Source organism: Cervus canadensis, chromosome 1 (assembly GCF_019320065.1).
Source record: "Cervus canadensis isolate Bull #8, Minnesota chromosome 1, ASM1932006v1, whole genome shotgun sequence".
Classification (NCBI taxonomy): domain Eukaryota; kingdom Metazoa; phylum Chordata; class Mammalia; order Artiodactyla; family Cervidae; genus Cervus; species Cervus canadensis.
In genome coordinates this window covers 17,462,479-17,481,229 of record NC_057386.1, presented here as the reverse complement: position 1 = coordinate 17,481,229, position 18,751 = coordinate 17,462,479, and the positions used below count along the sequence as shown (strand labels likewise).

The window sequence follows — 18,751 nt, the reverse complement described above, 5'->3', positions numbered from 1 at the left end:
CGCAGAACCTAGTTCCCTAAGGATGGAACCCGGGTCTCCTGCATGGGGAGCTTGAAGTCTTAAGCACTGGACTACCAGGGAAGTCCCCACAGCAGTGCTTTCTGATAGAATGTGATAGAACATGATGATTTCGGAACTTCTGTGTCTGTGGCTATGTTACTGAACACCCGCCAAACTCCTGGCAGGGTCAAAAACCTGGGGTGGGCTGGGGTAGGGAGCTGACACTTCCCAAGACCTTCCTGCCCCAGGTCCTCCTCCCACTGTCCTGCCACAGGTCCCCCTCCATCGTGGTCCCAAGGCCCTGAGCACTCTGCCCTCTGCCGGCCTCTCCAGCCTCACCTTCCACCCATGCCCCTGGCTTTGTGGGCTCCGGTCACCATAGTCTTCGCTCAGATTTTGTTCTCCCCACAAGCCTCGCTTCAGAGGCTTTGCTCATGCTGTTCCCTCTGACTAGACACCCCTTCCCTGACTTCCTCAGCCTGTTGACTCCTCTCTGTTCTCTAGTGCTTGGCTCAGATGTGACTCCGTAGAGGCATCTTGGGCCTCTGGGGGATGGTCACACCCCAGTGACACGCCTGCAGAGCGCCCTGCACGTTTCCCAACTCCCATACAAACATGCTTAGCCAAAGAGTTCGGTGCTTAATATCCATCTAGTTCTGCCCTTAGACCTGTGAGAGGGAGTCCCTGCCCTGACATGGGTCTCACTTTAGATGGTTCTACTGTGGTACTGGAGAAGACTCCTGAAAGTTCCTTGGATAGCAAGGAGATCAACCAGTCAATCTTAAAGGAAATCAACCCTGAATACTCATTGGAAGGACTAATGCTGAAGCTGACATTCCAATACTTTGGTTACCTGATGCAAATAGCCAACTCGCTGGAAAATATACTGATGCTGGGAAGGACTGAGGGTAGGAGGAGAGAGGGGCAAGAGAAGATGAGATGGTTGGATGGCATCATGGATTAATGGACATGAACTTGGGCAAATTCTGGGAGATGGTGAGGGACAGGGAAGACTGGCGTGCTGCAGTCCATGGGGTTGCAGAGTCGGACACGACTTGGCAACTGAACAATTCTGGACATTCTCTGTACCTCTCCACCCAGGATGAGGAATCTGTGGGGTCCCCTTAGAGCCCAGGCCCATCCCTTTAGACCATGCTCCTGACATGTGGGACCCCACGTCCCTTCCCTCAGAGAGTGGACCATGTGGGGTGACCAGGGAACAGCAGTTTGCACTCGTGGTTGGAATATCCACATGTGTGTCCCTCTCCTTGGGTCAGGGTGCCTGGAGGGTGGGAAGATTAGGGGTGGGGCTGGGTTGAGAGCAGAGCCAAAGAAGTTAACGTTAGAACCTGGCTTTCCAGGTCATTGTAAAAGTCTATTTGTCAGAGTAGGAGAATTACGACGTCCCTGGTGGTCCAGTGGTTAAGAAACCACCTGCCAATGCAGGGGACGTGGGTTCGATCCCTGGTCTGGGAAGATGCCATAGGGCAACTAAGCTCGGGCGCCACAACTACTGAGTCTGCATGCTGTAGAGCCTGTGCTCGGCCACAAGAGCAGACACTGCAGTGAGAAGCCTGCGCACCGCAACTAGAGAGCAGGCCCCGCTCTCTACAACTAGAGAGCCGGGGCACAGCAGTGAAGATGCAGCACGGCCAAAACAAGTAATTAAATAACAACAATAACAAAGTAGGAGAATAGAACACATTTTATTGATTCAGCTTGATTTATAACTTTACAGCATGTTGACGTATGATATGAAGCCTCATTTGTACTCTTGCCCCAGGCCCGCTGGCAGTAGGGGTGGGCTTGGGTCAGTCCCGCCCACCAGGCCAGAAGCTCCACCAGGGAGGCAGAGGGCGGTACCCCTGCCCCAGAGCACAGTGCCTGGCACAGAAGAGCAGATAATAAATATTGGCTGTGAGAAACGAGGGAGGTAATCCAAGTAGAATGCTTGGCATGGTACAAATGTCAATAAATATTAGCTTCTGTTGTTTGAACGCATCAACGGGTGAGCGGGGGAAGGAGGCTGAGACCCATAACCTGAGGTGGTTTGTGTTTAAGAAGGGAAGCGGGGCTGATGACGCCGAGGTCGGGTTCACACTTCCTTTCCTGAGGTCGTGCCTGCGTTCCCCCTACCCTGCAGATCTCTCTCCCAGTTCTTCACCACAAGCTGGGCACCAGGGAGGCACATCTGCCAGGGAGGGCACTGAGCGGGCTAGGATAGCTCCTGCCGAAGAACGGCTGGGGCAGACTCCCTCTTTGCCCTCAAGGAGCTCCTCAGACAGAACCCACCAGCTTAGCTTCACTGCTTTACCCATAAGGCCATGCTGGTGGGAGGGGGGATGTGGGGTTAGCTGAAAGGGCTGGTGTCAGCTTCACAGGAAGTTGTGCCCTGGTGTGACAGAAGGCTGAGCTGGGGAGTCCAATCACCCACCAGACCCCGAACAAGTCACTTTGCCTCTGTAAGCCTCAGTTTCCTCATCTGTAAAATGGGATTGTGAGTAGAAATGGTGTGTGTCAAGTGGCAGGAGCAGGGTACACATTTAGTGACCAGGAAGAACCCTCGCACAGAGCACAAAGTGGATCAAGGGAAGGCAGAGGACCCAGAACTCCAACTGGGAAAGTGGATGAAAATGGTGCACAGCCAGCCAGTGGCTAAGCCCGGCAAGAGCTTCGGCCCAGAAGCCTGGGGAAAGGCAAGTTCTGCCGCCCACTAGAGGCCCGGATCAGTCCTGTTTCCGCAGCAGGGAAGCTGTCGCTTGCTGCTTCATGATGGCACAGTGCCACGCACAGGGCCGGGGACCCGCAGGGTCTCCGTGAAGGCCTCCACCAGGTGCAGGCCTAACGAAGCCAGGAAGGCCCTCAGCCACTTCCGCCCGGCATCAGCGGCTGTCCCAGAAAACTCGCCCCCAACCCTGCATTCTCAGACGTGCCCAGTAGGTGGCGCTGTGGTAAAGAACAGGCCCCCAGTTAACCTACGAACAGGCCAACTCCGGCGGAGGCGGGGGAAGCACAGTTTGCGAACTGCCCACCAGGGGTCACCATACCCTCAGAACCGAGGGGGTGCACCCGCCTACGGTCTGGAGGGAGGCGGAGGTCTCAGAGATCAACAGTCCAGCCGCGTGGCCTCCAGCTGCCCATGCAGGCCCACTGTCGCCGCCCCCACTCCCAGGTCCAGCAGCGGGGGTGGGGCTGGGGGCCCGCGGTCAGGGCGGCGGGAAGATGTCCGAGCACTGCTGTAGGATGAGCTCTACCACCTGGTTCTGGAACACCATGGTCATGGGCATGCTGGCTTCCTCCGTCTCGGGCCGCAGCAGCGTGGGCCCGAAGACTATAGCCACGTTCTGCACGGACATGCGGTTCCGTTCTCCGTGCTCGATCACCCTGCAGCGGGGGTGATGGGGTTGGAATCAGGGCCCAGAGCTGGGGGGAGAGGGGTCGGGTCCCCTCAGGCCCGCCTACCCATTCCCGCGCAGCTCCCAGCGCTCACCGGCACAGATGCTGAAAGAGCGCCCGCAGCGTGTCGTGATTGGGGGCGGGCAGCGAACGCACCAGGTCCCGCACACAGCGGAAACGCTTGGCCGGATCCTGCAGCTCTGGGCAAGGGACGGGTCAGAGGGAGGAGGGGGGGAAACAGAGGGCGCTGACTTCGGTATTTGGGGGAGGGGGGCCTGGTCACCGCAGGAGCGTGCGTGAGGCAGCCCAGCCCCACTCATACCCCATCCGCCCCACCTCCCCCAGGCGCTCACTGATGGCCGCGAGGAACTGGCGGAAGTGTGAGAAGGGGAAGAGGGGCTCGGGCAGCTCTCGAAAGAAGAGTTTCAGGGCGCCGGTGATAACATGAACGTCCTCCCAGCGCCCGTCTTCCAGGTCCAGACGTTCATCTGCGGCGGGGGGTTGGGGGGTAGGGGGGAGGGAAGAAGAGGTCAGCTCATCCCTTCAAGCGCCTTCAGGCCTGGGGCAGAGCCAGGGGGCGGGCCTCACCGTGGTCCACCTTATAGCGCAGCTTCTGGATGGTGGCCAGATTTCCACTGATGCGGTACAGACCGTCGATGTCCAGCCCTGGAGCGGAGGGAGGCGCTGACCCCGGGTTCGGTGGGCTGGCGCTAAAGCCCTTACTCTGATTCCTGCTCAGAAGCTCCCGTTCTTTCCCCCTCGACCCTGCGCCCCACCCCCTCCCTGGAGGTCCCCGTCTGGGGTTCTGGAAGGAGGCCTTTAGGCTCCGGGAATGCCCGGCCGGGCGCGGTTACATACCCCGGGCCTCTACGGCGCGGATGCTCTGCTGCACGAAGCGCGGCACTAGGCTCTTCTCACGCTCACACAGCTCGGCCAGCGGACAGCCGAACACCTGGTCTGGGGGAGAGGCTCGTCAGCGCCGCCTCGCCCCTGGGCCACCGGCGCCCCGCTCTCCGGGTCCCTCGGGTACCTCTGATGTAGCCCTTTTCCCGCAGCGACTGCAGCGTGGGCCGCCTCAGCAGGAACTTGCGGAGCTTCTGCCGGACCTTGCTGATGTCACTCTCCAGGCCTCCGGGCCCCGGGGTGGGCGGTGCTGCCCAACGCCAAAGGGAACGCGAGGTCTGGGTCAGTCGCTGGCAGCACGGCCCGGTGGCCCCAGCCGGGTGATCGCCGCTCCCCTAAAGGATGTCTGCCGTCCGCCTCCACCCGCCTCACCCCCACCCAAGCACACCTGCACCAGGCCGTGGCTCATCCTCCCGCCAGCCTCCTAGGCGCTCACTGGACCCAAAGTCCACGCCGCTGCTCTCACTTTCCTCTTCGGGAGACAGGTCTGCGGACTAGAATCACACAGTCTCAGAGAGGCAGAGTTTGGGGCCAACTGGCGGGGGCGAGGGGTGGGGAATCCTTCTGGGATGGGGTGAGTGACTGAAATGCCCTCCCAGCAGGCCTGGACTGAAGACCCCTAGGCAGAGAGTTCTCTGTTCCCTTATCCAGGTCAACTCAGCTTTACTTCCATCAAGGAACCGCATTTACGCCCCGCCCCCCTTAGCTGCATGGAGCCCTCCAGGTGTTGGAGTCAGGCATCCTGTTCTCCCCCACCTTTTCTCATCCTGACTACCCCTACCCACCTCCTGGTTCCTGGTCCCCTTTCGCCATCATTTTCCTTAGCTCCTCTGTACACACTCCACTAGGTCAGCATTTCGCAATACGTGGCTCCCAGTTCAAGTTTGCAGTGTGAACTGGGACCAGAGCACTGCCAACCACCTCACCAGCATCACCTCTCTGGATGTGGATTCCTACCATTATTAATTCAGCCAAGCAGGGCATCCAATGTTGCCTATTTCCTTAATAGGGAATTAAGGATCAAAAAGCCCCAGGCTGTTTCCAGGTGAAGAGCTGTCAGACTGGGCCTGCCCCATCTCTACTTATGCAATTGATATACTGAACTTAAAAAAAATGGTAGACCCATCAATTCAGTCCTTTTAAATGATGTCTTCTGGTTTCAGCCTTTCTCTCCAGCTTGAGGTTGTTTACCAGAGTATTTACTTTTCTCCTGCCTCAGTGTGGAATGGGTCACTACTCTAGGATATGTTCACCTGGACAGGCCTCCCGTAGGGCCAATCCCAGGGGCTGGATTCACTTACTTAAGAAAGGCTGTTTCTTCAGCAGCCCATCTACATCTGCACAGAGGACTACTTACCTACCAGTGTCATGGAGCTCCCAGTACCCAAGTGGAGGGCCCCACCCACAGTGGGCAGCTGCCCTGCATAATGGCTGGCCATCCCCTCCCCACCAGCGCCCGCAGCCCCAGCTCTGCCTACCCTCTCCTGGATGCCCTGGGTGATGGCACTGTGCCAGGTGCTGATGATGGCCTCCGAGTCATGCTGGATCAGGTATTCTGAGCCGTCTCGGGTCCGAAGCTGGTGGGACACAAGTCACTCAGTCATCTCTGGTTTCCTGGGCCTGCCCCAGGGCTAAGCCCCAAGGGGGATACAGGGGTAGAGGTGATCTATTCCTGTCCCCAGGAACTCAGAGACTAATAGAGCCAGGGCCTTTCCCCAAGCCAAGGTATTCCACCTCCTTAAAGAAGTAGGTAACAGCATCTCTGTGTTACAGATGAGCAAACAGGCTCAGTGAGTTTAAGCAACTTCCTTGTGGACACACAGCTAGTGACTGATGGAGTGAGGATCTGAGTGCAGTAGAACTGCATGGCTTAGCCATCTGGTGTGCCTTCCCTTACCCCATCCTGCCTCCCCATGGCAGGCCTACCCAGAGCACCAGCCAGCAAAAAAATCAATGAAAGGAACTCCATGTGGCAGGCCCTGAAGCCACTACTCTATACTATTGAGTTGCAAGCAGATATTAACAGCCTGGGTTCTTTGTCAGTTGACTGCTATTTCCGTAACAAAGTCTACAAAGAACAAGGCTAACTTGGATGGATCTCTCCTCGGCCTCTGGCTCTGAGAACCAAGCCTTCAAGGTGGATGGGAATGGTTGGTTGCGGCAGCTCATACAAGCCATGCCTTTGGGTCCTGTGAAAGTCAGAGTCAGCAAAAACTGAGTGTCTTCCCTGGTGGTCCAGTTAAGGATCTGCCTTGAATGCAGCAGACACCAGTTGGATCCCTGGTCTGGGTACTAAGATTTCCCCATGCAGCAGAGCAACTAAGCCCATGCACCCCAACTAGAGATTCCATGCACCGCAATGAAAGATCCAATATAACACAACAAAGAACCTGTGTGCTGTAACTAAGACTCGACACAGCTGAATAAATAAATAAATAGATAAAACTGTCTCAGACAGGTTATAGCTTCCAGACTCAGCGCAGTGCTTTGGCTGTCTACTTATTTAACTTAGACTTGAATGGAATTTAAAATGCTTTCAAACGCAAAACAAAACAAACCTGCATGTTCTACTCCATCTTCCTCCCTGCAAAGACCAGAGAACCTTCAGTGGGCAGAGAGCACAACCTCATTCTAATCTAAACTGACAGGGGCCCTATCTGTTATTCCAGAGAACGAATGGCCTAACAATGCTTCTAAAACAATTGCCATTCTTTTCGGCAGCTGTCTCAAAATGGTAATCAGTTCACATTCGAGTTTCATACCGAAGGCAAATCTGTCTAGTTACGTATCAGTATATTGTACAAGACATTCATTCTGTTGAATGCACAGGCAGGCAGAACTCAAGCCAGCCACTGTCAGGGGATGCTAGGACAACTCGGAAGACTAGCCATCCTTGATGATACAGTATTTAGGGTGGTCTCTTGTAAAAGGGCTTCCCAGGAGGCACTAGTGGTAAAGAACCTGCCTATTAATGCAGGTGAGATGAAAGAGTTCTATATCTGGGTCGGGAAGATCCCGTGGAGGAAGGCATGGGAACCCAGCCCAGTATTCTTGCCTAAGAATCCCATGGACAGAGAAGCCTGATAGGTTACAGTCCATAGGGTCGAAAAGAGTTGGACACGACTGAAGTGACTTAGCATGCACACATGCTTGAGAAAAATCTGAAGTTGCCTATAGGTGGCAGGCTTCCCTGATAGCTCAGTTGATAAAGAATCTGCCTGCAATGCAGGAGACCCCGGTTCAATTCCTGGGTCAGGAAGACCCTCTAGAGAAGGGTTAGGCTACTCACTCCAGTATTCTTGGGCTTCCCTTGTGGCTCAGCTGGTAAAGAATCTGCCCACAATGCAGGAGACCTGGGTTGGGAAGAGTCCCTGGAGAAGGGAAAGGCAACCCACTCCAGTATTCTGGCCTAGAGAATTCCATGGACTGTATACCCATGAGGTCACAAAGAGTCAGACACAACTGAATGACTTTCACTTTCACTTTCTTTCCACCTCTGAGTGGAGGGAAGATGACTGCCAGCCAGTGGGAAGCTGGGGACTCCAGGATTTCCATTCTAGACTGTCAGCCTTCCTGTCAGCTTGAGGCGCTTCCAAGAGCACCATCTGCCTTCTGGTCTTTGCCAGAAAAGACAACTCAGAAGTGTCTACTCTGAAACTTTCATCAAAAACCCAGTCAGAGAGGTGACATTCAGAGAGCACTGTTTGAAGACTTGCCCTCCAGTTCAAATATGATGTCCCTCTCAATCTGATGTTCACAACAGACATAGCTAGTCGATCACAGAACTCTACTCGGTCGAGTCTGGAGAAGGCTCCAGACCTACTGATCAGAGCTCAGGAGATACAACTGGTTTCCAGCTCTGCTCTGTGGATTGTTGTTGTTTAGTTCTTAAGTCATGTCACACCCCATGGACTGCAGCCTGCCAGGATCCTCTGTCCATGGAATTCTCCAGGCAAGAATACTGGAGTGGGTTGCCATGCCCTCCTCCAGGGGATCTTCCTGACTCAGGGATTGAACCCATGCCTCCCTCATTGGCAGGCAGATTCTTTGCCACTGAGCCATCAGGGAAGTCCCTGCTCTGTGGATACTCTGATTCTAAAACTGAGTGAAGCTGGGTGAACCATCATTACACAACACACTCAAGCTCCTTGCAGAATTGCTTTTTCTGAGCTGAAATGGAAGGTCATGCATTTTTTGGCTTTCCGCAAAGGTTACCTGAAGCAACCCCAAGAGTCCCTTACTAAACTAGAATAAAGCTGTGCACTAAAAATTTCTTCTAGAGCCAAGGGTTAGGAAAAAGCTTTGATTTCCCTCAAAATCTACAATGGTTTCCTCCTCACTCCCCTGACCCAATAATGAGAGCCATGTTTCACTCTGGCTGCCAGGAAACCAGAAGCTGACTTTTTTTCAGCAACAATAACTGTAGTATCTGTACGTCCCCTGTTTCCTAATCCCACTCCACACTGCCCTCTTCCTCTAACTTGTTTTTCCTGCTCCTGGCTTTTCAGTAGCTTTTACCACCTCACCTATGTGCATTTTCATTGTGAGCTGCCTCAAAACACTTGGAGACTGAGGTGAGGGTGCGTGCCTGTTTAATTTCTGTCATGTCTGACTCTTTGCGACCCCATGGACTGTAGCCCACCAGGCTCCTCTGTCCCTGGAATTTTCCAGGCAAGAATACTGGAGTGGGTTGCCACTTCCTGTTCTAGGGGATCTTCCCAATCCAGGGATCGAATCCACATTTCTTATGTCTCCTGCATTGGTAGGCAGATTCTTTACCACTGTGCCACCTGGAGAAGCCCAGATGAGGATAAGAGTAGTTTAAAAACAAGACAACACATGGACAGTGCAGGGTGTGGCCTGAGAGGCTCTTGCCTGGGCCCCATCTGGCCTCTCTTCCTGAGGGGGAGCCTGAGAAATGTGTCCACTGTCCTGCCCTGGTTTATTCACTTCCGATTGGAAGCTGGGCTCTAACCAGCCAGAGGAGGTGTCCCAGGCTATCAGCCTGAGTAGGGGGGACCCAGCATCTCCTTCTGTCTCAGGCCAAAGCAGTGGGATGAGGACTGCCCTTCCAGGCGTGACAGTGTTATTCCCCAGGGACCCCTACTCGGGGACAAAGGACTCCAGGGAGCTCCACTTCTGGAGAGGGAGCTGCAGAATCTTGATGCCTGGAAACACTGTGGACAGGTCCCCAAGGTGGGGGCAGCTTTGGTTTTGAGCCCCGAGAATTCCAACCCCAGCTCTGCCAGGGTCCCCCTGCTCAGGGCTTGCTTAGTGAGGGCCCCAAGCCATCAGTAGGCTCCTTCTCCTTCTCCTCACCCCCACCACTCACCTCCAGCACATTCTTCTTGCTGGATTTGTCTTTGGGGGCCCAGGCGAGAGAGGCCCCCTTCAGGTCCACCGTGAACTCAGGGGTGGAGAACTTGGAAGGCTGCCTCTGTGGAGAAGGGAAAAAGGGTTGGAGGGAGTATGGTTTCAGGACACCCGCACCTCAGCTCCGGTCTGTCACAGCATCCTGGCTCCAATCCACCAGGCTGCCTTGGCTCTAGGCACAATGGGGGTCATGGCTCTGGAGGCAAGGGACCCAAGAGTTCCTAGAACCATGGAGCCTGGGGGCTAGCCGGTTGTTTGCTCTCTGCCCACCTAGGAGAGGAAAGGAAAAAGGAGTGCAGTCCCATCTCTGCGAGCAGGTACGTCTGGTTTCCAGCTTCCCTGCCCACCAGACTGGAGCTGTCCGTCCTCAAGGACTGGTTCCCACACCCGATGTGGCTGGACCTGCTTGTCCTGGGATGACCTGCTCTCATTGCCCCCTGGACCCTCACATTCCATGGTCTCAGACCTAGCCTTTGGCAAACCTGATTAAGCAAAGCCCCTCGGGAGTCAGGAGCAGATGGGGTGGCCCCTGCCCTGGAGGTCTGGGCCTTACCAGGCCACCGGCAGCTGAGTTTTTCGAGTCTTTGAAGAAAGTCAGGACTCCGCCCTCCAGCACTGTCCAGGAGGCGCTCCAGTGCTTCTTCCTGGGTAGCGGCGGTGGTGGCAGGGCTTGGGTTGGTCCTGGGTTGAGGCGCCCCACCCCCACCCCCAGGAGCAGGGCACAGAGTTTAAGAACACAGCTTGGGGCACCCAGCCATGAGAGGCGGACTCCCAGGGCTAACACCTGGTAGTCAAGGGGCGTTGGGCAAATCATGTCTCTGTGCCTCAGGGTCCTCCCAGGACCTCATAAAGGGTTAATAAGAGCTTGGCATACTGGAGGTGCTCAGTGAACATCATCATTAAGGCCCACCCTGGGGTCTGGAGGCAGCTGAGCTCTCACCGGAGCCGCTTTCCTTTGTCCACTATCTTGGTGCGATGGAGCACGCCTGCCTTGTCCAGGGTCTTGATCTTAGAGAAAGAGGGTGAAGGAGGAGGCAGTTAAGGGGAGGAGCCACTCTCCCTCTTAGCCAGCAGCTCCCTACAGGTTGGGCCTGAGTCTCCACTGAACCCTCTTTGCTGGCACCTGGCCAGTGGTGGGGGGTGCTTGCTCCCACAGAAGCCCCAGAAGCAGGAGAGACATCCTTCCAGCTCCCAGCCTTGTCCAGCTCTGAGCCTGGGACAACCCAGAACCCAGGTTCCTTTAGCCCAGGGTAGTGCTTGGGCCTATGGTGGAGATGTGCTTCCAGACCTAATCGTAGATCCTCCAGAAACACCCCAATTTTTCTGTGGGGTCCTGCCAGGTCCTACATGCCCCCTCCCTTACCTTCTCTTCTGGGGGGCTGGCCTGGGCTGGGGTCTCACTGTTCTGGCTGGATTTGTGGATGTTTCGAGGGGCAGGGACGGGGACTGGGACCTGGGGAGAAAGACACTGTCATATTGAGCCCCCACCTCTCTCCCAGGCACTCTCCTTTCCCCAGGTAGTTACCTGGGGCAGAGCCCACTGAACGGAGGCGTCATCTGGGTTGTAGAAGTAAGGCTTCCCATGTTGGTTCTCCAGCCTCACCCACTGTGGGGAGAGGGATGGTCAGGCCGCTTAGCTCACAGGACAGGGGAACAAAAGTTTCCCTCCAGAGCCCCAAGGAGTTTAGAGGGCAGGCGTGGGACACACAGTCTTGGGCTGGCATCAAGCCCGCGCGGGAACTTCAGCATAGGGTGGTAAGGGGAGCGACCCCACGGCTGTCTGCGCCCATCTGCCCGCTGCCCCTACCTGTTCTTCGGTGATGTTGTTGGTGTACACCGTCTGCCCATCTGGGCTCACATGGCGAGACCAGCCTGGGGGTGTGAGAGAGGGAGAGGCGGGGCCGGGCTCACTGAGGGAGCCCACGGGGGAATAGTCTTCCTCTGGGTAACTGGCCAGCAAATCGGGGTAGTCCGTCTCGGGGGTGGGGGGCTGCAAGAAGCAGAAAAGCCAGAAATTCTCAGAGCCAGGAGTGACACCTGGCGCCCCGCCCTTTCGGCCCATGCCACGCCCCCCCACCCTAGTTCCCCCAAGTTGAGAGAGGCGGGGTCAAAGGCCCTCAGTGACAGCCCCACCCACCGACGACCAAGGCCCCTCCTTCTCGGACCCCAGGCTGTGCGGGGGCAGGAGGCGGGGTCAGAGGCTCTCAAAGTCAGCCCCGCCCATCCTGACAAGGCCCCGCCCCTCACCCTCTGGTCCCTGGGGCTGCCGGGGCTCAGGCCTGGCTGCATCTCCTGCTCGTCCTCCGGCTGGTCCTCGAACTCGTCCTCCCAAGCCGTCTCTCCCGTCAGCGGGTTGTAGAAGAACACCCTGCGGCTCTCCTCATCCCAGTACTGGCCCCACTCGGTCTCGAGGCTCTCGTGGCTGCCCACCGAGGCCGGGGACGTGGCCGGGCTGGCGGCGCCCTCGGCAGCCTCGAAGGGCGACTCCCAGGTGGTCACGCCCGTCTCCGGGTTGTAGTAGTAGGGGCGCCCGGTGCCGGCGTCCGTGTGTGTCTCCCACACCGAGTCTCCCACACTGCGAGGGGCGGCGGCAGCGCGCGGCGATGTGGCCGGAGGCTGCCTCTCTACGTTCGCGTACACGGGCTCCGGGGGCTCGTCCACCTGCTCGAGGAGAAAGGAGACGTGACCTTCGGGCCTGCTAAGCGGTCACACTGTCCCCACTCGCACACTCGCCACTCGGGCGACTTTCAGCAAGTCTCAGCACCTCTCGGCCTCGGTTCCCCCAACTGCAAAATGTCTGCCCTGCCCTCGCTCCGGAAGTCGTAGTGAAGAGAAAATGAGGACTTGTTCTGGAAAGTGCTTTGCAAAATATGAAGTGCTCCAGAAGCGTGGGGCAGCTACATTAATTATTAACAATTGGAGAAGGAAATGGCAACCCACTCCAGTATTCTTGACTGGAGAATCCCAGGGGTGGAGGAACCTGGTGGGCTGCTGTCCATGGGGTTGCACAGAGTCGGACACGACTGAAGTGACTTATTAACAATAGTAAAATACTAACAGCTAAATTCTCCCAGCTGCACACTCACAGGTGTGAGTCAGACTACGCAGGAACAGCGAAATGGCCTCAGGACACTTGAGGGCAGGGCCCTGCTGCCTTCTACAACCCCCACCAAGAACACCCAGCCCTCCCTCTTCCTTCGCCAAAAAAGGTCCGGAACTGGAGCCCACACTGCCGCCTCTGGTTTGGGGTTTGGAACTGACACTTCCCCAACACAGGGATTGCAGACCTCAGAATCAATTCCAGACAAGAGAAAGGGAAAGCGCCAGACGGGAAGGAAGGAAGAAGGGCAAAAAAAAAAGGGTATGCGTCTCTCCCCACCCAACCAAAGCAAAGTGAAGGGGGAGAGAGAGGCGGGGTCAAGAGCCAGATCCGCCCACTCTGGCTAGGCCCCGCCCCTCAGATGAGGCCCCTCCCCTTACCCTCTGGAGGGTCCAGTTATACAGACTATAAATCTGGTCATGCTTAAAGGCCGCAGGGTTCCCTGCTGCCTTCTGGGCAAAGTCTAAGCCCTTACCAGGGCACCAGAGGCCGTCCATCACCTGACTGTCTCCCCCCCATATTTCCTGCCACTCCTGGCCCTCGCCTTGAACTTTAAGCTCCAGCAGCACCCAGTTGCTGGAGGCCCCCACCCTCTCTGCTGAGTCTGCTACAGACGTCAGCTCATTCACACCCTGAACCTCTCCCTACCCCTTTCTCACTTGGCTGACTCCTATTCCTCCTTTAGGACTCAGCTCAGGTGTCAGGTTTAAGATCTTTCCTGAGATTTCTCCTGTGTGACCACCACACCCAGCCTGCTGCTGCTGCTGCTGCTAAGTCGCTTCAGTTGTGTCTGACTCTATGCGACCTCATAGACGGCAGCCCACCAGGTGCCCCCAGCCCTGGGATCCTCCAGGCAAGAACACTGGAGTGGGTTGCCATTTCCTTCTCCACTCACACCCAGCCTAGTACCCATTAAAAAGAAAAATAATGACACTATCAAACTCCAGACAGCAGATAGCATGAGATTAATACTGTGTTCTAAGAATGCATAATGGTACAAGGGAAAAGCAGATTTCAAAATGGTAAACTCAGGGACTTCCCTGGTGGTCCAGTGGTTAAGAATCCATCTTTTCATGCAGGGAACAAAGATTTGAACCCTATTCAGGGAACTAGGATCCCGCATGCCAAGGAGCAACTAAGCCTGTGTGCCACAACTACTGTGCTCACGAGCTTTAAAGCCCATGAGCCCCAACTAGAGAGAAGCCTGTGCACCCACATGCCATAATGGAGATTCTGTGTCCTTGCTGCAACTAAGACCCGATGCAGCCAAATAAAAAAACAAATTTTTTTTAATCGTAAACTTCGCACAATTTCCATTTTTAAAGTAACTCTCTGAAAAAAAAAAAAAGTAACTCTCTGAAATGTTAACAGTGGTTATCTCTGGGTTGTGTAATTATAGGAATTGGATTTGGTTTTGTTTCATTTTTTTTTTTTCAGCAACAAATTTTTTTTTTTTGACAGTAAATCTCTTAAAAAAAAAAAAACAAATCATAGAAGTTCCTCCACTGCTGTAACACCTTCACTCAGCTATAAACTACTCAAGAGGGGAAGTGTGTCCTGCTCAATGCAACCTCTCACTGGGCCTCCAAAAGCACCCATTTGGCCAGCAAAGATCTGCCTGCTCTGTGCCGGGCACAGGTCTGGGCATTGGGAATGCAGCTGTGGACAGTCAGACACAAATCTGCCCTGGTGGGGCCGCTACACTAGTGCAACACGCGTGTGAATGGTGGTGGGGTGAGCAGGGAACCCAGCAGAGTGGTAAGGAAATGCACTGCGCCTCAGTGATGACTGCTGCTGACAAGAAAGCAAAAATAGAAGGGGGTGTTACCAGTTTAGACAGTGTGACCGGTCCCAGGCCTGGAGGTGGCAAGACTTGAGCATTCCTCCCAGTTCACTCTGCTCCCTCGCCCCACAAACTCCTGTCTGGCTGAAATGGGACCTTCCACACCACTTCTTTTTTCTCTTTGTCCACAACAGCTCTCCTGTGACATCCTGTATTCCAACCACACTGGCCTGCTGACCCTCCCCCAGACATAAAAGGCATCTTCTTAAACCAGTTCTCCCCCACCCCCAACCTGTGCCTACGCTCCAGATGTTCCCACCCTCTGGAACCACCCCCGGTCTCAATTCCCTGTCTGTCCTGATCCTCTGCTGGTGCTCAGCTCACAAGTTTCACCTGGAGGAAGCATGCTCCCTCCGGTGAGAAGTCTAACCAGCTGGCACTCTGCTTAGTCACTCTGTTGGGCCCAGTGGCGTTCTGCCTTGGTGGTCTGTTTGTTGTCCATCCATCTGTCTACCTTCTCTGCCCCCTCAAAGGCAGGAGATTCTTGAGATCTAGATCCAGGATGATGTAACTGACCACAGCTGACCCCCCAGCAGATGGTCCAATGCCCTGAGGCACACAGCCAATCCACCAAAAACACTCACTGCTTGAGTGAAAGTGATAGTGTTAGTCACTCTCTGTGATCCCATGGACTGTAGCCCACCGGGCTCCTCTGTCTATGAGATTCCCCAGGCAAGCATACTGGAGTGGGTTGCCATTCCCTTCTCCAGGGGATCTTCCCGACCCAAGGATTGAACCTAGGTCTCCTGCATTACAGGCAGATTCTTTACAGTCTGAGACACCAGGGAATGCAAGTCAATTCCATGCCAAACTTAGCGACAAGCAAAAACCAAAAATACCTAGAACTTGTGTGCCGAAACTAGAGAGTCTGTGAGCTGCGATGAAAGATCCTGCAGGCTGCAACTAGGACCTGACACAGCTAGATAAATATTTAAAAAAAAAAGAAAAAAGAAACCCAAACACATCTGACACTACAGGAGAGACTGGGGTTAGCTCTGAGCAAGAACTTCCTGAAAATGAGCATTCAGGTACAGAAACCAAGAAAATCCTTGGGAGGACAGGATAGAGGCAGCAGGTGGAGGCAGGTGGATAATCAGACATACCTCCTACCCACCCCAGCTGGACCCACTGCGGCAGTGGCCTTGCTCGTCCCTGGGACAGGAGCTGGAAGGGAACCAGTGAAGGAGACAGGCTCTTGGACATGGGGATTTGCACTTGGCCAGGCTGCTGGCCTTGGCTGAGTCCACGGGGAGTCCCAGGCTGGTCGGGCTGATGGGAATCTTGTACAAGGAACACCCCCAGCTGGTACAGAGGAGATCTGGGAGGTAGAAATTTAGGCCCCCCTTGTGACAGGGCTGTCAGCAGGAAGAGAAGACACAGAATTACACCGTGGGGCTCCAGACTGCAATCTGAGGCCAAACGGGGGCCAGGCAATGCACCTTAGAGGGAAGCACAGTCTAAGGATTGGCGCTGCCCCAGAGACACAGGCTGCCTGGGCAGGTTGTGAGGGGCCTTCTTGCGAGGTAGGCAAGTGGAGTCCAGCCCCTACTAGGGTTGCCGCAGCCCTGCAGAAAGAGCTGGGCTGAAGTAGCCCCGAGGCCCCTTCAAACTCTAGAACTCTCTGTACAGCCCCCACAGTGCTACTAATAAAACAGAGCTGCCTTCCTCTCCTGGCGCAGCCACAGCCAGGTGCAGACTGGCTCTTGGAAGCCAGGTGGAACCAGGCTCTCCAGGCCCTCAGGCCTTCCAGCGGGGAGCTCGGCCAGACTGGAGTGGGGCTGCCTCCCCGCCCCCAACTCCTGGAGGCGCAGGCCAGATGCAGACACAGCCCGTCCACCGGGCCTGCCTGGGGCACCAGGGGCTCTGGGGGCCCACACGGCAGGCAGGTGAGAGACACAGGGGACACTGAATGGGAACGAAGAAGTGGTCTCCCACCTCAGAACCGAGAACAGAGCCAAGAGGGGCCCGGCTGTCACCACACCCAGCTACCCAGGTCCCCCAGCCCGCCAGCCGTTCTCATCACCAGTCTTTCCTTTGCCCACAAGCAGGTGACAGGCTTGCCCCTTTCTCTGCCCCACCTCCCCACTGTCCACCATCCCCAAGCGATCACCGCCTCTCAGCATCCCTATGCCACCCCCGGGGAGACAGGTGGGGTCTAGGAGAAGGAAAGAGGAAAGAAGGGAGGAGTCCCAACCTCCGTGAGGCTCCCAGTTCCTGACTCTGCTCCCTGAGCTCCTAACGGAGCCAGAGGATGGAGGCCGGACCGGCAGCCCCTGGGCCCCACAGGCCCCTCTGCCATCCCCATCAGAGGCTGAGCTCACCCCCGGTGCCAGGGTCCCCTACCTGCCCCCGCAGCTCCCGACTCTTCCTCTTGGTCAGTTTGGAGATGATGTCCACCATCCTGTTCCCTCTGAGCTGCTGGGATGCAGCCCTGGGAAGGCTCTGGGGGTGGAGTTAAGGGGTACAACCCCAAGACTGGCACAGGCAACAGGGAAACAAGAAGTTGCCTTGAGATGGCGGGAGGCTGAGCCTCCAGCCCATTTCCTGTCAGGGCTGCGGAAGTGTTGCCTGAGACGGAGGTTGCCTGAGACAGGGTGGGGGTGCCTCCGGTCGGGGGTATTTTTATGTCCAGGGAAACCACGGACCACCCCACTCGGCGCTCTGATTACCAGTGAGTTCTGAATCCCAGGCCCAGACACAGCCATGGGGCAGGCTTCATGCAGGATGGCATTAGGCCTGCGGGGGCGGGGGGAAGGGTGGGCTGCACAGATGGGGGCTGCCAGAGGGGGCAGCTGGAGCCTGAGCTGCAGGAGACTGGACAATGAGTGGCCATCGACTCCCCTAAGGCCCAGGGAGGATGTGATGGAAAAGAGGAAGCTTGTATGTGGAGGGGGGGAGGAATATCTCAAAGAGGAAGGGGTTTGGGCAGATGTGGTCTCAGAGGGAGCTGGGTCCGGATCCCTCCAGCCACGTGGAGGACCGGAGGGGTTCTGACCACACCGCCATCTACCCGCCTGACCGCCTGGGTCTGCCTCCTGCAGCCTTGGTCACCCAGACGCATGTGTCCACCCCCGCGGGCGTGCCCACACACATGCACAAGTATGCCCAGGCCCCATCCCCACTCTCCATGGACCAGAGAAAGGGGGCATGGACTAGCTCTCCCGTCCTACCCTGAGAGCTTCCTTCTAGCCTCTTGTCTCTTCACCCCTCAGCAGGTGGGTGCTCACAGAGGACACAGCCTGTCTGTGGTCTGTCCTCCAAGCCCTTGGGTCCATCTTGTCTTCATTAACCCCCTCAGAGGTGCTTCCTCCTCAGCCCCAAGTGCCCCCGACCCGCCAGCCCGAAGGCGCTCCGGCAGTGGCTAAGCATTCCTGCTTCCGCTCTGACCTTCACCCTTTCACCGGGATCCCAGGGCCCTCATCTCCCATATCAGTCATCCTCTAGCCCCGAGCCCTGACTCTCCTTCCTCCCCGGCCCACATCCCCCAGGCTCTCCTCCCTTGCACCCACTGTGGGCTCAGCATGGGGACACCCAAGTAGAGCCAGGCCTGCCATGGATTCGGGGTGTGGGACACTTGGGGAGACCCCATCCAGAGCAAGTCTGGGGCCTGTGCCCTACTCTGCCCTCAGAGTTCCAGTACCGCCTCTCTACCATCGCCTGTGCCCCAACCTAGAAGCCAGCAGCCCAGGGACACACTCATCCCCTCCCCGAGAGACCTGGAGTCCTCACACTTGTTACACATATGACACGTCACTTTGTCTCCACCCGGAGGGCCAGGGTACACACACACACACACACACACACACACACACACACAGCCACCTAGAGAGGTGCAGTCAAGCCGGAAGACAGGTGGGAAGAGCCACTGTAAATTCCAGGGCAACAGAGCAACTAGGGAGGAGCTGGAGTGGGGAAGGGAGACAGGAGGACAGGGGTGGGAGCCCAGGCCCTCGGTACTGTCCTGCAGGTGCAACTGGGGAGCAGGGTCTGCTTGCGGCAGGAACCAGGAGCGACAGGGTCTCCTGGAGGCAGAGGCCAGGAGTGAGTGGCGGGAGGAGGCTGGGACCACAGGAAAGGCAGCCAGCACCCCACCCCCTCCCCTCCTCTGTAAGAGGCTTGGCTCCCACACCTGGGCT

The 18,751-nt window shown here is 56.3% G+C and overlaps 1 protein-coding gene across 6 annotated transcripts in view; it reads right to left on the bottom strand.

Annotated features, from left to right (window-relative positions):
- Positions 1 to 1,687: 1,687 nt before the first annotated feature.
- ARHGAP27 (Rho GTPase activating protein 27) overlaps positions 1,688 to 18,751 on the bottom strand; it is a 37,465-nt gene continuing 20,401 nt past the window's right edge. For 2 of the 6 annotated variants that reach the window (XM_043466196.1, XM_043466223.1), the window contains 15 exons: positions 11,920 to 12,333; positions 11,480 to 11,662; positions 11,198 to 11,278; positions 11,036 to 11,125; positions 10,613 to 10,680; positions 10,226 to 10,316; positions 9,632 to 9,736; positions 5,778 to 5,876; positions 4,688 to 4,793; positions 4,427 to 4,549; positions 4,255 to 4,353; positions 3,985 to 4,062; positions 3,750 to 3,884; positions 3,491 to 3,596; positions 1,688 to 3,384 (listed from right to left, as the gene is read on the bottom strand). In XM_043466196.1, the coding sequence (XP_043322131.1) occupies positions 3,207 to 3,384; positions 3,491 to 3,596; positions 3,750 to 3,884; positions 3,985 to 4,062; positions 4,255 to 4,353; positions 4,427 to 4,549; positions 4,688 to 4,793; positions 5,778 to 5,876; positions 9,632 to 9,736; positions 10,226 to 10,316; positions 10,613 to 10,680; positions 11,036 to 11,125; positions 11,198 to 11,278; positions 11,480 to 11,662; positions 11,920 to 12,333 (1,956 nt within the window). In that variant the 3' untranslated portion in view covers positions 1,688 to 3,206. Of the gene's footprint in view, positions 3,385 to 3,490; positions 3,597 to 3,749; positions 3,885 to 3,984; positions 4,063 to 4,254; positions 4,354 to 4,426; positions 4,550 to 4,687; positions 4,794 to 5,777; positions 5,877 to 9,631; positions 9,737 to 10,225; positions 10,317 to 10,612; positions 10,681 to 10,780; positions 10,784 to 10,826; positions 10,911 to 11,035; positions 11,126 to 11,197; positions 11,279 to 11,479; positions 11,663 to 11,919; positions 12,337 to 16,958; positions 17,150 to 18,751 lie in introns of those variants that run through there. The other 4 variants (XM_043466232.1, XM_043466204.1, XM_043466212.1 and 1 more) reach the window with 4 other exon arrangements.